This window comes from Podarcis melisellensis (genome assembly GCF_964234715.1).
Source record: "Podarcis melisellensis genome assembly, chromosome: 10".
In the NCBI taxonomy this organism is placed as follows: domain Eukaryota; kingdom Metazoa; phylum Chordata; class Lepidosauria; order Squamata; family Lacertidae; genus Podarcis; species Podarcis melisellensis.
Genome location: NC_138542.1, coordinates 54,180,708 through 54,192,847, shown reverse-complemented (window position 1 = coordinate 54,192,847; position 12,140 = coordinate 54,180,708). Strand labels below are relative to the sequence as shown.

At 47.1% G+C, this 12,140-nt stretch overlaps 2 protein-coding genes and 1 long non-coding RNA gene across 8 annotated transcripts in view; 1 reads left to right on the top strand and 2 right to left on the bottom strand.

Moving 5' to 3' along the window:
• DENND2A (DENN domain containing 2A) overlaps nt 1-3,274 on the top strand; it is a 64,304-nt gene extending 61,030 nt beyond the window's left edge. For all 4 annotated transcript variants that reach the window (XM_081926828.1, XM_081926829.1, XM_081926830.1 and 1 more), the window contains exons 18-20: nt 232-471; nt 1,564-1,650; nt 2,554-3,274. In XM_081926828.1, coding sequence (XP_081782954.1) covers nt 232-471; nt 1,564-1,650; nt 2,554-2,585 — 359 coding nt within the window. In that variant the 3' untranslated portion in view covers nt 2,586-3,274. The remainder of the gene's footprint in view (nt 1-231; nt 472-1,563; nt 1,651-2,553) is intronic.
• Nucleotides 3,275-4,816: 1,542 nt separating this feature from the next.
• Nucleotides 4,817-8,979, bottom strand: LOC309379361. Its single transcript, XR_014172447.1, has 3 exons — nt 7,437-8,979; nt 5,650-5,918; nt 4,817-5,564 (listed from the first exon to the last, which is right to left on the bottom strand). It is a non-coding gene; the product is annotated as an uncharacterized lncRNA (long non-coding RNA).
• Nucleotides 8,980-10,223: 1,244 nt separating this feature from the next.
• The window catches only part of LOC309379251 (uncharacterized protein), a 29,109-nt gene continuing 27,192 nt past the window's right edge, over nt 10,224-12,140 (bottom strand). For all 3 annotated transcript variants that reach the window (XM_081928258.1, XM_081928260.1, XM_081928259.1), the window contains 2 exons: nt 11,123-11,214; nt 10,224-10,539 (listed from right to left, as the gene is read on the bottom strand). In XM_081928258.1, the coding sequence (XP_081784384.1) occupies nt 10,344-10,539; nt 11,123-11,214 (288 nt within the window). In that variant the 3' untranslated portion in view covers nt 10,224-10,343. The remainder of the gene's footprint in view (nt 10,540-11,122; nt 11,215-12,140) is intronic.

Genomic DNA, 12,140 nt, shown 5'->3' with positions numbered 1-12,140 from the left:
CAACATTGTAGGGTTCCAGGCTGAAGCCTTTCCCAAACCTTCCTGGAGATGCCAGGAATTGAACTCGGGTCTTCCTGTGTGCAGAGCAGGTGTTCTGCTACTGAGCTATGGTCCTCCCATCCCAAATCTACACCCCGGCGAGTTCTAAGGACGGGACTGGAAGAGAACAGGTTAAGGCCAGGTCTCCCGCTAACCAATGTTTTCCCTGCTCCTTTTGCTTCCCCCATCCAGAGTCCAGCCCCTTGAACGAAGTGGTGTCGGAAGCGTTTGTCCGCTTCTTTGTGGAGATTGTGGGGCACTACTCCCTCTTCCTGACTCCCTCCGAGAGGGAAGAGAGGACCCTGCAGCGGGAGGCCTTCCGGAAGTCGGTCTCTTCCAAGAGCCTCCGGCGTTTCTTGGAGGTCTTCATGGAGACGCAAATGTTTGGAGGCTTCATTCAGGAGCGAGAGTTGCGGAAACAGGGTGCTAAAGGTGAGAGAGCAGGAGGACGGTGAAAGGGACATACGATTAATTAAGTGCTTTTCATCAGTTTCCCCACACACACACTTTGGCCCTTTCATCATGTAAGAGCTGTTCAGGTGGCATCTGTGGGAATGTTGAGGATAGTAAAAAGGTAAAGGTAAAGGACCCCTGACAGTTAAGTCCAGTCGTGACCGACTCTGGGGTTGCGGCGCTCATCTCACTATACTGGCCAAGGGAGCCGGCGTACAGCTTCCGGGTCATGTGGCCAGCATGACTAAGCCGCTTCTGGCAAACCAGAGCAGCGTACGTAAATGCCGTTTACCTTTCTGCCGGAGTGGTACCTATTTATCTACTTGAACTTTGATGTGCTTTCAAACTGCTAGGTTGGCAGGAGCAGGGACCGAGCAACGGGAGCTCACCCCATCGCAGGGATTCAAACCGGAGAGGATATATTGATTAAATATTATCCTTCCTCACTCACGCTAGTGAGCTAGTAGCAGCGCACATCCCTTGTACATAGCAGAAAGCTAGTTGGTAGATTCGTTAGACCCATTTGAGTTAAGCAATCCAGTCTGGCTTGTCCAGATTGGATTGTTCCTGGTAAATCCCCTTTTGTTCCTTTTTAAAAGCAACAATGACACAGCAGTCTTCTTTTAGAAAGTAATGATAAGGTTTGCTTACATTCAGTTCACAGTATGATCCTGAAGGCAGGCTTTACCTTTTAGTTACAGAGAAAAGTGTGGGTTCATCTTCTTGTGAGGGATGAGCCCATGTGCTGCTGGCTGAGAGCCAGCACACAGCAAAAGAGCAGTAGCAAAAGAGAGTGGGATAGAGAAGAGGAAAATGGCTGCATGACTGGCCCCTTGTAGGGTCTGCCAGGGTCACGCCCATCTACCTGGTCACACACAGGGGGAGGATGCTCCAGACCAGGTGTGACAGGAAGTCCTCCTGGCTGGACCAACATTCCCCTGTGTGTCCACTCTGGGCAAACAGGAAATGTTGTATTCGACTGCTTTTGTGATGTTACATCCCACAGCACCTGCAACTGGAACTCACCAGGTTTTTCTTTCTTTCTGCGTTCTGTTTCCCACCCCTTTGTAGGTTTGTTTGAGGTACGTGCCCAAGAGTACCTAGAAACCCTTCCCAGTGGAGAGCAGAGTGGAGTCAATAAATTCCTGAAAGGGTTAGGTAAGAGATCCTGGCTGCTGCTTTGGATTGCAGTGTGCTTTTATATCCCATCGCGTGTCCTAAAGTCAAATCACAATGCGTGTGGTTTTATTTGCAATATAAGCACCATCACTGCTGTATTTATGTTATGCACATAATAAAAGAAAAAGGGCAGATCCTTACCCCAAGGACACTGCATTCTAAATGTAATTTCTGATGGGTGAGGACAGGTTTACTGTGGATGGGAGTGATAACAGGGGATGAACGTGAGGAAATGTGTTTTGGGTATGTTTTAACTAAGGATGAGGGATTACAGGTATTAGATGTAAATCAGGGGTGGCTATCCTTCCAGTTTGAAGGCTATTGCCTCTTTTATAGTTCTGTAGAAGAGGGAGCTGCTTCTTCTCATACGGCAGTGTTGCAAAGACTTGAAAGGGTCTCTTCCCGTGCCTGGCAAAATCTCCTTGTTTTGCAGGTATAATTGAGAGCTTCTTGTGTCAGGTATTGCTTCCATTGCTGGGAATATTGGGCTTTTTAAAGCAAAATCCCCAGCTGCTGGGGAAATGCAGTTAACTTGTAAGCAAAGCATGCTGCTACTTTTCGTATGTTTTACCATCTGCGTTGTGGCTCCATAAATGTCATCAGCCGTCTTTGGATGGGATTTATGTCATTGCTATGTTGTGTAAACTTTGCAACGTGCCATTTTGCAAACTTTATGGTGTGTATAGTGAGGAGCCTGGGTATTGCACTTGTTTATAAATACTGGGCTGTGTAGAATGCAGGTGGGGAAATGTGGTGAGGTTGGTTTTTATCTGTTTTCTGGAGACGGTGGGGACTTTAATCCAATCCCATTGTGCCAAAATCACATGGTTTCTATATCTTTCTTTCTTTGTTTTTTGCCTCCCACCCATCAATCCCTTCCAGGTAGCAGAATGAAATTTCTCCACAAGAAATGAGACCTTAGAGTGCCACTGTTGCAGGGAGAAGTGATTTCTTTCACAGTTCAGCAGACGGAAAATGGACCAATTTTTTCCCCATTCCCATTTTGCCTGCTCCCAAGGAGGAGAAAGCCCAACCCAGGAAGCAGGGTGTCCGGGAGTTGTGCTTAGATGAAGAGCTGGCCTCTGGTCTCCTAGAATGGCGCTAAGGGGGACACAGACAAAGAGGCTGCTGGGAGGGGACTCTCAGCTTCTACCAAGAACATGGACTGGACAAAGCATTCTCGAGACTCTCTCCATTGGCGCTTTGCAGATTTCACGGTGGTTTGTTTTTCCCCCTATTTCTTAGCTATTAAACATTTTTAAATGTTGTTTTTTATTTATATTGAGGTTAAGAAGAGTATTAGCCAATGACACTTGCCCCGGGCTCCTCTCTCAAATGGCAGCAAGGAGGTTGCTGGATGGAAGCTGCATTAACCTGGACTCTCAGATACTGACGGGGACCATATCGTGAAAAGGGGGCGAAGCAGGAGGCAGTTAGAGGGAAGGTGAGGAAGGGGAACCACTGAAGCTGCTGAGAATTTGATACCCACTCCAGCAACCACTATGGGATGGATGATTTGCCGTCCCTCCTAGTGGGCATCCTTTCTCGGAGTAAGCTGAGAGGCTGATGCGATGTAATTAAAAGTGAGTGATGTTAAAGAAAATGTGTCCAGTCGTTCTTACCATTCACAAGTGGCTTTGACCTGACTTTGTTCTTTTCCTCTTTCGTTTCTCTCTGCTCCAGTTTTGCGTGAAAGGGAGAGCCTCCAGATGTCCTTTTCATTGTGCGTTCAGGACTATTTGGGCTTGTGATGGTACTTGGGGTTGTTTTACACAATCCTGCTTTCAATTCAGTTTGCCCCTGCAAACGTTTCAGGACAGAGCTTGTTGTTGTTATTATCTATTAAATATGCATACTGCCCTTTCTTTGCAGAGTTCCACAGAGCTCGTGTTCCATAGTTGCCTGCTGAAATGCAACTCTTCATATCACAAATGTTCTGCAGTTTTCTTTGTATGGTAAAAGTGGCCCCTCCAGGTGGAAATAATGTGGGAACAGTGGGGGAAGCATCATAAGTGGAGTGATGTGTAGACAGTTCCGTATAAAGCCATTAATGCATTATGATTACATCAGTGGCAATGTTCTGCAACATCCATATATAAAAACAACAGCAGCCTGGGCTGGTCCAAAGAGATAACGTTGGGAGCTGTTATCAGAATAATATTGATGATGTTGCTATGGGATCTTAGGCCCCCTGGTGGCCAAAAAAGTGTAAATCGGTTGCTTTCTCATGTGGATCTTTCAACACAGGCTTGCATATCATTTGGTTTCTCTAAGCTTGCCTATGCTTAGTGCAGAGCTTTCCAAAGTGTGTGTCAGCTGCAGTGTGTAGGTGTGTCACGTGAACGCTCCTCCTGGGGGGGCTGGAAAGGGGTTAGTTTAACCTCCATTTTGCTAGTAAAACTGAATTACCATGTCGCGAAATGCTTCTTTCTAAAAAGTGTGACACCCGTATGAAAAGTTTGGAAAGCTCTGGCTTAGTGACTGCTGAGTGTGTGAAGCCACTCTGCTGAAAAGTGCTCCATTTGTGGTGGCACAAAAATTGCATCGATGATTTGAAACCTGTGGTGATTTGTTCATGCACTCACCCAGCGATGAACCTTTTCCATTATGTCTTCTACTTTCATGGACAGCCCCAGTTAAGAGGCCCCTCCAGTTACTCTGTTGGGTGGAAGATGTCATGCTGAAAACTCATCAGTAGGCCAGAACCTTATATCACACCTGTGCTTAACAATGGGGATGGGGGAGTACTCGCTGTGGAAATAGTAACGGTACCCTGGGAGGGAATTCAAAGAATTGGGAGGGGAGAGACATCTGTAGCTCAGTTCCTTTGCCCACAGAGGGTCTCGGGTTCAATTCCTGGCATCTCCAGGTAGGGCTGGGAATATCTCCTGCATGGAGAGCTGCTGCCAATCAATGTAGACCATACTGAGCTAGATGGACCAATGGTCCAACTTTATACAAAGCAGCTTCCTACAACAGTAAAATTTGGGACCTAAAATCTGACTCAAGGTGCTTGAGGAGCCACCTCTGCTGTTTTGTGTTGGCAGAGGTTTTGTCAAAAATTCACCGAAAGGCTCCTGTTTCGTTAGCTTCCATTTTTACTTAAGGCTCCTTCTCCCCACCTCACCTTATTCTTGTGTTTCTCACACAAATAAGATGTGGTGGAGGTTTGCTTCCTGACGTCTCCACCAGAGCACGTCTCGACTTTGTATCAAAAGGAAGCTCCTATTTTATCCTCCTGCTCATGGCGGATTCAAAACGGAAGGTCGTGTTTCCCCCAGCCCTTCTGTCTGTTGTCAGTGCTGAGAATGAAAGTTGGCCGTAGGAACACTGGTAGTTTGCCTTCTGCCAGGTCAGACTACTTGCCCATCTAGCCCTGTACTGTTTACTGTGACTGGCAGAAGCTCTCCATCATCTCAGCCAGCAAAAGGTCTCTCCTATTACCTGCTACTTAATCCTTTGAAGTGGATATACCAGGGAATGACTCTGGGACCTGCCGCATTCAGGTGACTCTTATCAGTGAGCGATGGTCCCTCCCTAGGGGCACACTGTGTCAGTAGGGAAACCTGTATGTTTTGCAAGCCGTTTGTCTTCTCAGGGTCCATTCCCCAGGACTTTTTTAAAGCTTGCATAGGTCCATGCACACCTTGTGCCTTTTCCTTTTACACCTGGGCTCTGGGACAGAGGCCAGTGCTGATTTACATGTTGTAACCTAAACTTAGGATCCTATACCCTGTTGCCAAAGTTTGAACATATCAAGGTTTTCTGCCTAGCTGCAAGATCACAACTGGTGCCCTTGTGCCAGAGTAGACCTGGACCTTCAGACAAGTTGCAGCAGCAGCAGCAGCAGCCATAGTTCTTGGGTTTCTCCAGGAAATGTGAAGACAAAAAAGCTCTATCTCTTTGCTCATTCACCTTCAAGCTGAGAAGGGATACCTGTTGAGGGTCCCTCCTCATGGGAAGTGCTGATGGGGTAACCGAAATCAAAACAGTCAAAATAAAATGAAAGTCCTTCTTTATTACGAGATTGTATCAGTTTAGATAATGTGAGCAAACGTAACTTGCAACGTTTGAACAGAATGCCACTTAAAATCAGTTTTTTTAAAAATTCTCTCTCTCTCCCTCCCCCAAATTGTACAGCTTTAGAAGCATGAACACCTGTTGGGGTTTGTTGGCAGCTCCTTTTTAAAAAGTCTGACAGGAACTCAGTGTCTTTTATCTGTTCTGGATATTCTGGAAGAAACCACCTGTGGGAGAGAGCAGACAGACAAATCATCAGGGGAACTCTCCTTGATGAGACACCAACCTCAATATCTTCCTACAAGCAGACATGGATTATCTGAGGTATCCATTAAATAAAATATCCATTTATCAATGTACTACTACCTTTATTTTTTTTTAAAAAAAGCACACACAGATGAGCCGAAAGGTTAGACCTGTGTTATCAAAGAACACAGAGGAAGTTTTGAAAGCGAGGTATCTGAATGCATTCAGTAGGAAATCACAACTGACTTAATACTTGAATCTTGGTGGTGGAGATATTAAGTGCAACGACAGATCCAAAGTTTGCCTCCTTAACATTCAGGTTGCATCTACATAGTAGGTAGCCAGCACAATTCATTTTGTAGCTGAGTGTGACTTGAATGGAGTAACCTGCAAGGATTCTACTCCCCTACGTCCCAATCCCTGTCCTCAATACTACCTTTCAGTATGCACTCTGGTCAGTGACCGAAATAAATCGATTCGTTCATTCATACCTTTCAGTATGGCTCAGTAATGCTACCTTGTCATTTCCCATTTCATTCATTTCTAGTACAATGGGCCCAATGCCAGACCCTGTAGCAACAATGTCTATGGTTTTAAAGGTTTGTGTGGCATGGAGGGAGATGTGCAGATTGTGAGTGGGAACACCCTAAATCTGTTTCCTTATTTTGTGGCTGCAGTGCCTCCTGCTGGCTAACAGTGGATGATGCCACATGGTGTCCTTGTTTCAAAAACATCATTTGAGAACCGCATCTTTTCCTGTGACTGATAAGCTAGTTTCTAGACTCTTATCTATCACCACAGGTAGGCTCAGATGATGAAATGCTCCTCTGTATATTTAAAACACCTGCATATAAAGGTAAAGGGACCCCTGACCCTTAGGTCCAGTTGTGGCCGACTCTGGGGTTGCAGCGCTCATCTCGCTTTATCGGCCGAGGGAGCCAGCGTACAGCTTCCGGGTCATGTGGCCAGCATGACTAAGCTGCTTCTGGCAAACCAGAGAAGCACACAAACGCCGTTTACCTTCCTGCCAGAGTGGTACCTATTTATCTACTTGCACTTTGACGCGCTTTCGAACTGCTAGGTTGGCAGGAGCAGGGTCCAAGCGATGGGAGCTCACCCTGTCATGGGGATTCGAACCGCCAACCTCCTGATCGGCAAGCCCTAGGCTCTGTGGTTTAACCCACAGCGCCACCCGCATCCCCTCTGCATGTAGAAAGCAACATTTTAAGGAGGCGAATGCTTGGCTAGAACCCTTCCCCCTGCTATTTAATTTTCTATTTTATTTTTGCAGGGAGGATTCAAAATACATGACACACTTCCCTTGCACATAGAAACACTTAAAGTGGTACAGCCCCACTTTGAGAATTAGCTCCACAATAAGAGCTTGACCTTTTATTGGGAACTTTCACACAAAGGAGATTTATTTCAGTATGTCCAACAGAAGCCAGCCCCTCCCTTTCACCTGAGTCTTAGGCTTTCTGCTGTGTTTTATGTATTACCTGTTTCACGGGAAACTGCTTTCAGGTCGCACTTCCCTCTCGGCAGCTTGCAGGTATAGAGGCCCAGGCAGCCATCACAGTCTGAGGGTTTTCTGCAGGCCTTTGACTGAATCCCAGGACAGGAATACTGAGAAGGAAAGGAAAGGAGAATCCCTTTAGGCACCAGTGCTAAAGGCATTAAGAAGAGCTTGGCCTGCTGCATCCAACACTATCTTCTCACATGGCAGCAGCACACTGCCTGCCTGTGATTCCCAGAAATTTAGATACAGACTGTCTTTGATCCTGGAGATGTCTGTCTGTCTGTCTATTTAAAAGTCTTTATGAACCACTTAATGGTTCAAAAGCCTCTGGGTGGTGCAGAGTGCAAAAACCAACAATATATTCATTTATGCATTTATTATCTGTATACAGAAGGCCCTGGCATCTCAAGATAGAACTGGAAACCACTTCCCGTCAGACGGACCCAGTGCTCTGATTTTGTTCAAGGCTGCTTTCTCTGTCCCTCTAAGGCAGGGTTGGAGAACGTGTGGCTCTCTAGCTCTTGTTGGACTACAGTGCCCACCATCCCTGACCATCCACCATGCTTGCTTGTCCTTGGGAGTCGTAGTTCAGCAACATCTGGAGGGCCCTAGTCCCCACTGCCATAAAGAGGGCTTTTACTCACCGTATCCGTGTTAAATTTCCCATGTCCTTTCAAGTAGTTCTGAAGTCCTGGGCTCATACCTCTCGGAGGGGACAGCTGGGGAACCTGCTTCTTGCCGCTGGCCTTCTGTTTGACATGTCCCGGTTGGGGTTTGCTTGCCGCTCTGCTGTGGGCTCTGCCACCTGCTCCAGCTCCTGCCTCCATCTTCCGCAACCTGGCAGAAGGCAGCCTTTGGGCTTCCGCCTCTCTGTCTCCTTCACGGGGTGCGTGGAGAGGTTTCTTGGCTCCTCCAGCCCCTGCTGGGTCCACCAGCCCTTTCCCAGCCCATTTCCCACAGACTTGAGCCAGGGTGCAAAACTGAACGGAAAGCACAGCAAAGGTAGCCACTGCGGAAACTCTCATCCTCTCTTCCTGCCTGGGTTTTCTCTCTGGGCAAAGGGCTGCTGTTGCCTTGGAGCTTGCCGGAGAGATTAAAACCAGCCACACACGCATGTGGGTGATGTCTCTGCGTCAAGAGTGGGAGCCCTTTTATGCATCTGGATTCCCAGCTTAACCCCCACCCCACCCCCTTTCCCCACCCCTTTTTGTGATATTGAAATTCTAGCTCGTGCCTCCTGCTTGGAAAATCCTCCCTCCCTCTTTCCTTTACGCCCCCACCCCTCAGCAGCAACAACCAACTCCTTTGTCAAATGCAAGCATGTCCTTCCCGCTCAATGCCACCTTTCCCCATTGTGGTCATGGAACAATTTGATTTTTATTATTTTAGCTAAGCAGGTGCTGCAAGGTACTGAATGAGCTGTGCTGGTTAAAAAAAAAAAGCTTTCCTAGGCTGGGCAAAAGTGTGTCACCTGTGTGCACAGATTAAAGCTGTCTGTGGACAAACTCCAGTTCCCTTGGCCTGAAAGTCGCCTTTGACTGGACTTAACCGTCCAGGGGTCCTTTACCTTTTTTACCCTTACCTTACAGATTAAAGGTATTTTCTTACACTCAATGCCTTATTTTAGATGTATTGATCAGTCCTGTTTGTCACCCCTCCTTGGCATTTTCAACTCGTTTTGTTCTACTGGATAGGAATGTCGGCTGTGAAGCATCTTCCGATCACAGGCACTACCCTAAACCGAGCTCTGATCTAAGCTTGGTGGCAGAAAGTATTTCAGCCCCCCTGAAGGAGGCTGGCCTGGAGTTTTAGCCTACCACTGTGCCTGGTACAGTACCTTGGAGAGGAAAACCACAAGTGCCCTTTTGTGGGAAGTTTCCTTTGAGCCATCTTGTGTGCTGCTGAAGAAATCCTTCCCCCACCTGCAAGCATTGGAGCAGAGACACTACACGCCTATTGCTCTCTTGAGTCACCACCATGACATGTAACTTGGGGCAATGCCCACACTAGGGTCCATTTTGCCACACTGCTGTTCCCAGCAGCCTCTGTGACACTACAAGAGCTCCTAGTCCGGGAATGCAATTTGGTTGGCACACGCCACCTTTGAGAAAATTGGTTCAAACCATCACTTGCAGAAAACAGCCTAAGGCAAGGGTAGCCAATGTGGTACGTTCCAAATGTTGTGGACTGCATCCCCCACCATCCTTGACTGATGGCCACACTGCCTAGGGCGGATGGGAGTCATAGGACAAAACAAAATGCTGCATATCTGTGATAAAGTACAGAGTTGGAGGGCAACCGATTAGGTCGCCACACTGGGTACCGCACCACAGGGGTCTCCACAACGATGCTGTAGAATGGAGCATGAGAGACGGTGGGATTTTGGCGTCACACAGGGTGCTGCTGAAATTTGGGAGCCCAAAGTCCGCCACCGCTTAATTGAGTTAAAACACATTTGAGCCCACCTCCCACATACATAAATCAGAGTCACGTAACATGATAGAGGTAGCAGTGTCTCGACTGTGTGACCAGGCTAAATGCCGCCTTTTGGCTTGAAGGTAAAATTAAAATTAAAGTAAAATTAAAATCGTTACATTCAGTTTCAAAATGAGCTTCTTGCATCTTCTACTACTAACATTGCACCATCTGTTAATTTTTTTTATTTTTAATAGTGTTTCATGGGGGACAGGTTGCATAATTCAACTTTTCTTGGTGCAGGGTTTCCATTTTTAAAATTTTAAGGTCATAGGCCTAGCCAGTGCTCCCTTCCTCTTCTCCTGATGCAATCACAGAGCCCACCTGATTCAGTTCAAAAGCAGGCCCAGGTAGGAGAGAGAGATGTTGATGCATCTGCCCATTTCAGGGCGCAGAAGGGGCTGCCCGACTCTTAAGTCAACTTCCAGCGCTTTGCCACAGGCCACTGCTGAGCCTTGAGCCTTGCCACGTTCACGCTGGTGGCACTGATGTCTGGAGAAACTGGCTCATAAGAACGGAGGGAGAAGCTGGCAGACAAGAGGCCCATCTGGACGCAATCATCCATGGCTTCTCCAGCAAGCAGCCCAGCGAGGATTCCAGCCATTAAGCTGAAGAGAGAAGAGGCCAACTCAGCTCACCAAAGGAAAAAGACCAAGCTCTTCAGCAACTGAATTTCACCGTTTATGGTGGTTTTATTTTAGTGTTCTCATCCTGCACCCCAGTATAAACCCCTTGTCTCTCTCCCAGACCCACATTTCCCTGGCATCAGAGGATGACTCTGGTGCTGGCACCACCATGAGTAGTTGATGGAGAACCTTTTGAGACGTCAAGGTCTTGAAGGCTCCCATTTCAGCAAAGCCCGGCTGCCCCACTAAGAGGCTCCAGGTGCTTTTTACAATTGCGGCGTCTGGAGGCACGTGGAGCAAAGATGTCAATGTCTTGTTGAGACTTAATTGCCTCCATTTCTCTTTCTTTCATATAAAGGCTCAGGAAAATGACAGCTCACAATAAACCTTCCCGTTTCTCTCACCACCTCCGGATAAATATTTGGACTAGCGATTCCTTAGCAATGCAGCGTACATGCTGGCACTGTTATGTTGTCACAGCAACCAGGGGGGCAGGGGCCAAGGAGAGGAAGGTGGAGGAGCTTGATGCTGTGGCAGGAACCTCTCTGGGCAGCTGGCAACATACCTGTCACCTGCTCCAGAGACATTAACTATCTCCTCCGCGGGGACAGGGATCGCTGGGTAGTGAACAGCACACAGCTCATCTACAACAGTGGCCTGCAAGGTGAGATAGGAGAGAGAATGGGGGAGACACTCTGAACCTGGAGAAGTGTAAGACGGATGCCAGCTCCTTTTATACACTGTCAGGTGAATGCTAGAGGTAGAAAAGACCCTAGAGGTGGGGAGCCAGAGACATGTACTCTGCTTCATGAATGCTTTCTTGGACTGAATGCTGGTCCATAACAGCAATATTGACTACTCTGAAAATCTCAGGTTATCATTTTTTCCTGAGAAAAGTTACTCCTCCTCATGTTCGCAAAGGTTGAGTCCTGCCAGATCAGACCAATGGTCCTTCTAATCTAGAATCCTGTTCTCACAGTAACCAGGCAAGATGCCTGTGGGAAGACTGAGAGGAGGACCCAAGTACAGCAGTGCTCTTTCCAACTTGTGACTCCCAGCAGCTGGCATTCAGAGGCATACTCTGACCAGCAGTGGAGGCACAGCATTGCGGTGGGTTGGTAGCTGGTGATAGCCTTTGTCTTATTCTCCTCCCTTAAAGCCATCCAAGTTGGTGGCCATCATTGCCTTGTCTGGAAGCAAACTCCATAGATTTAACTATGCACTGTGGGAAGAAGTCCATTCTTTTATCCGTCCTGAATTTTCCCATATTCAGCTTCATGGGACGTCCATGAGTTCTAGTGTTATGAAAGACGGATAAAAACTTCCCTTTGCCTACACAATCTACTGAAAACTCAAAAACCAAAGTGAGGATGGGACAACATTTTTAATAGCTTCCATTTTTCTGCAATAATTGAATTCCGTCTCCCAGGGTCAAATTTCTGCCTACACTGACATTATCCCCAGATAGATAGATAGATGGATAGATAGATAGATAGATTTCTTATTAAATTTTCTGAGTTACAATTTAGAATACTCATTTAATCATCCTTAAAATATCAATGACTTCCCTTCTTCTCCTTCCA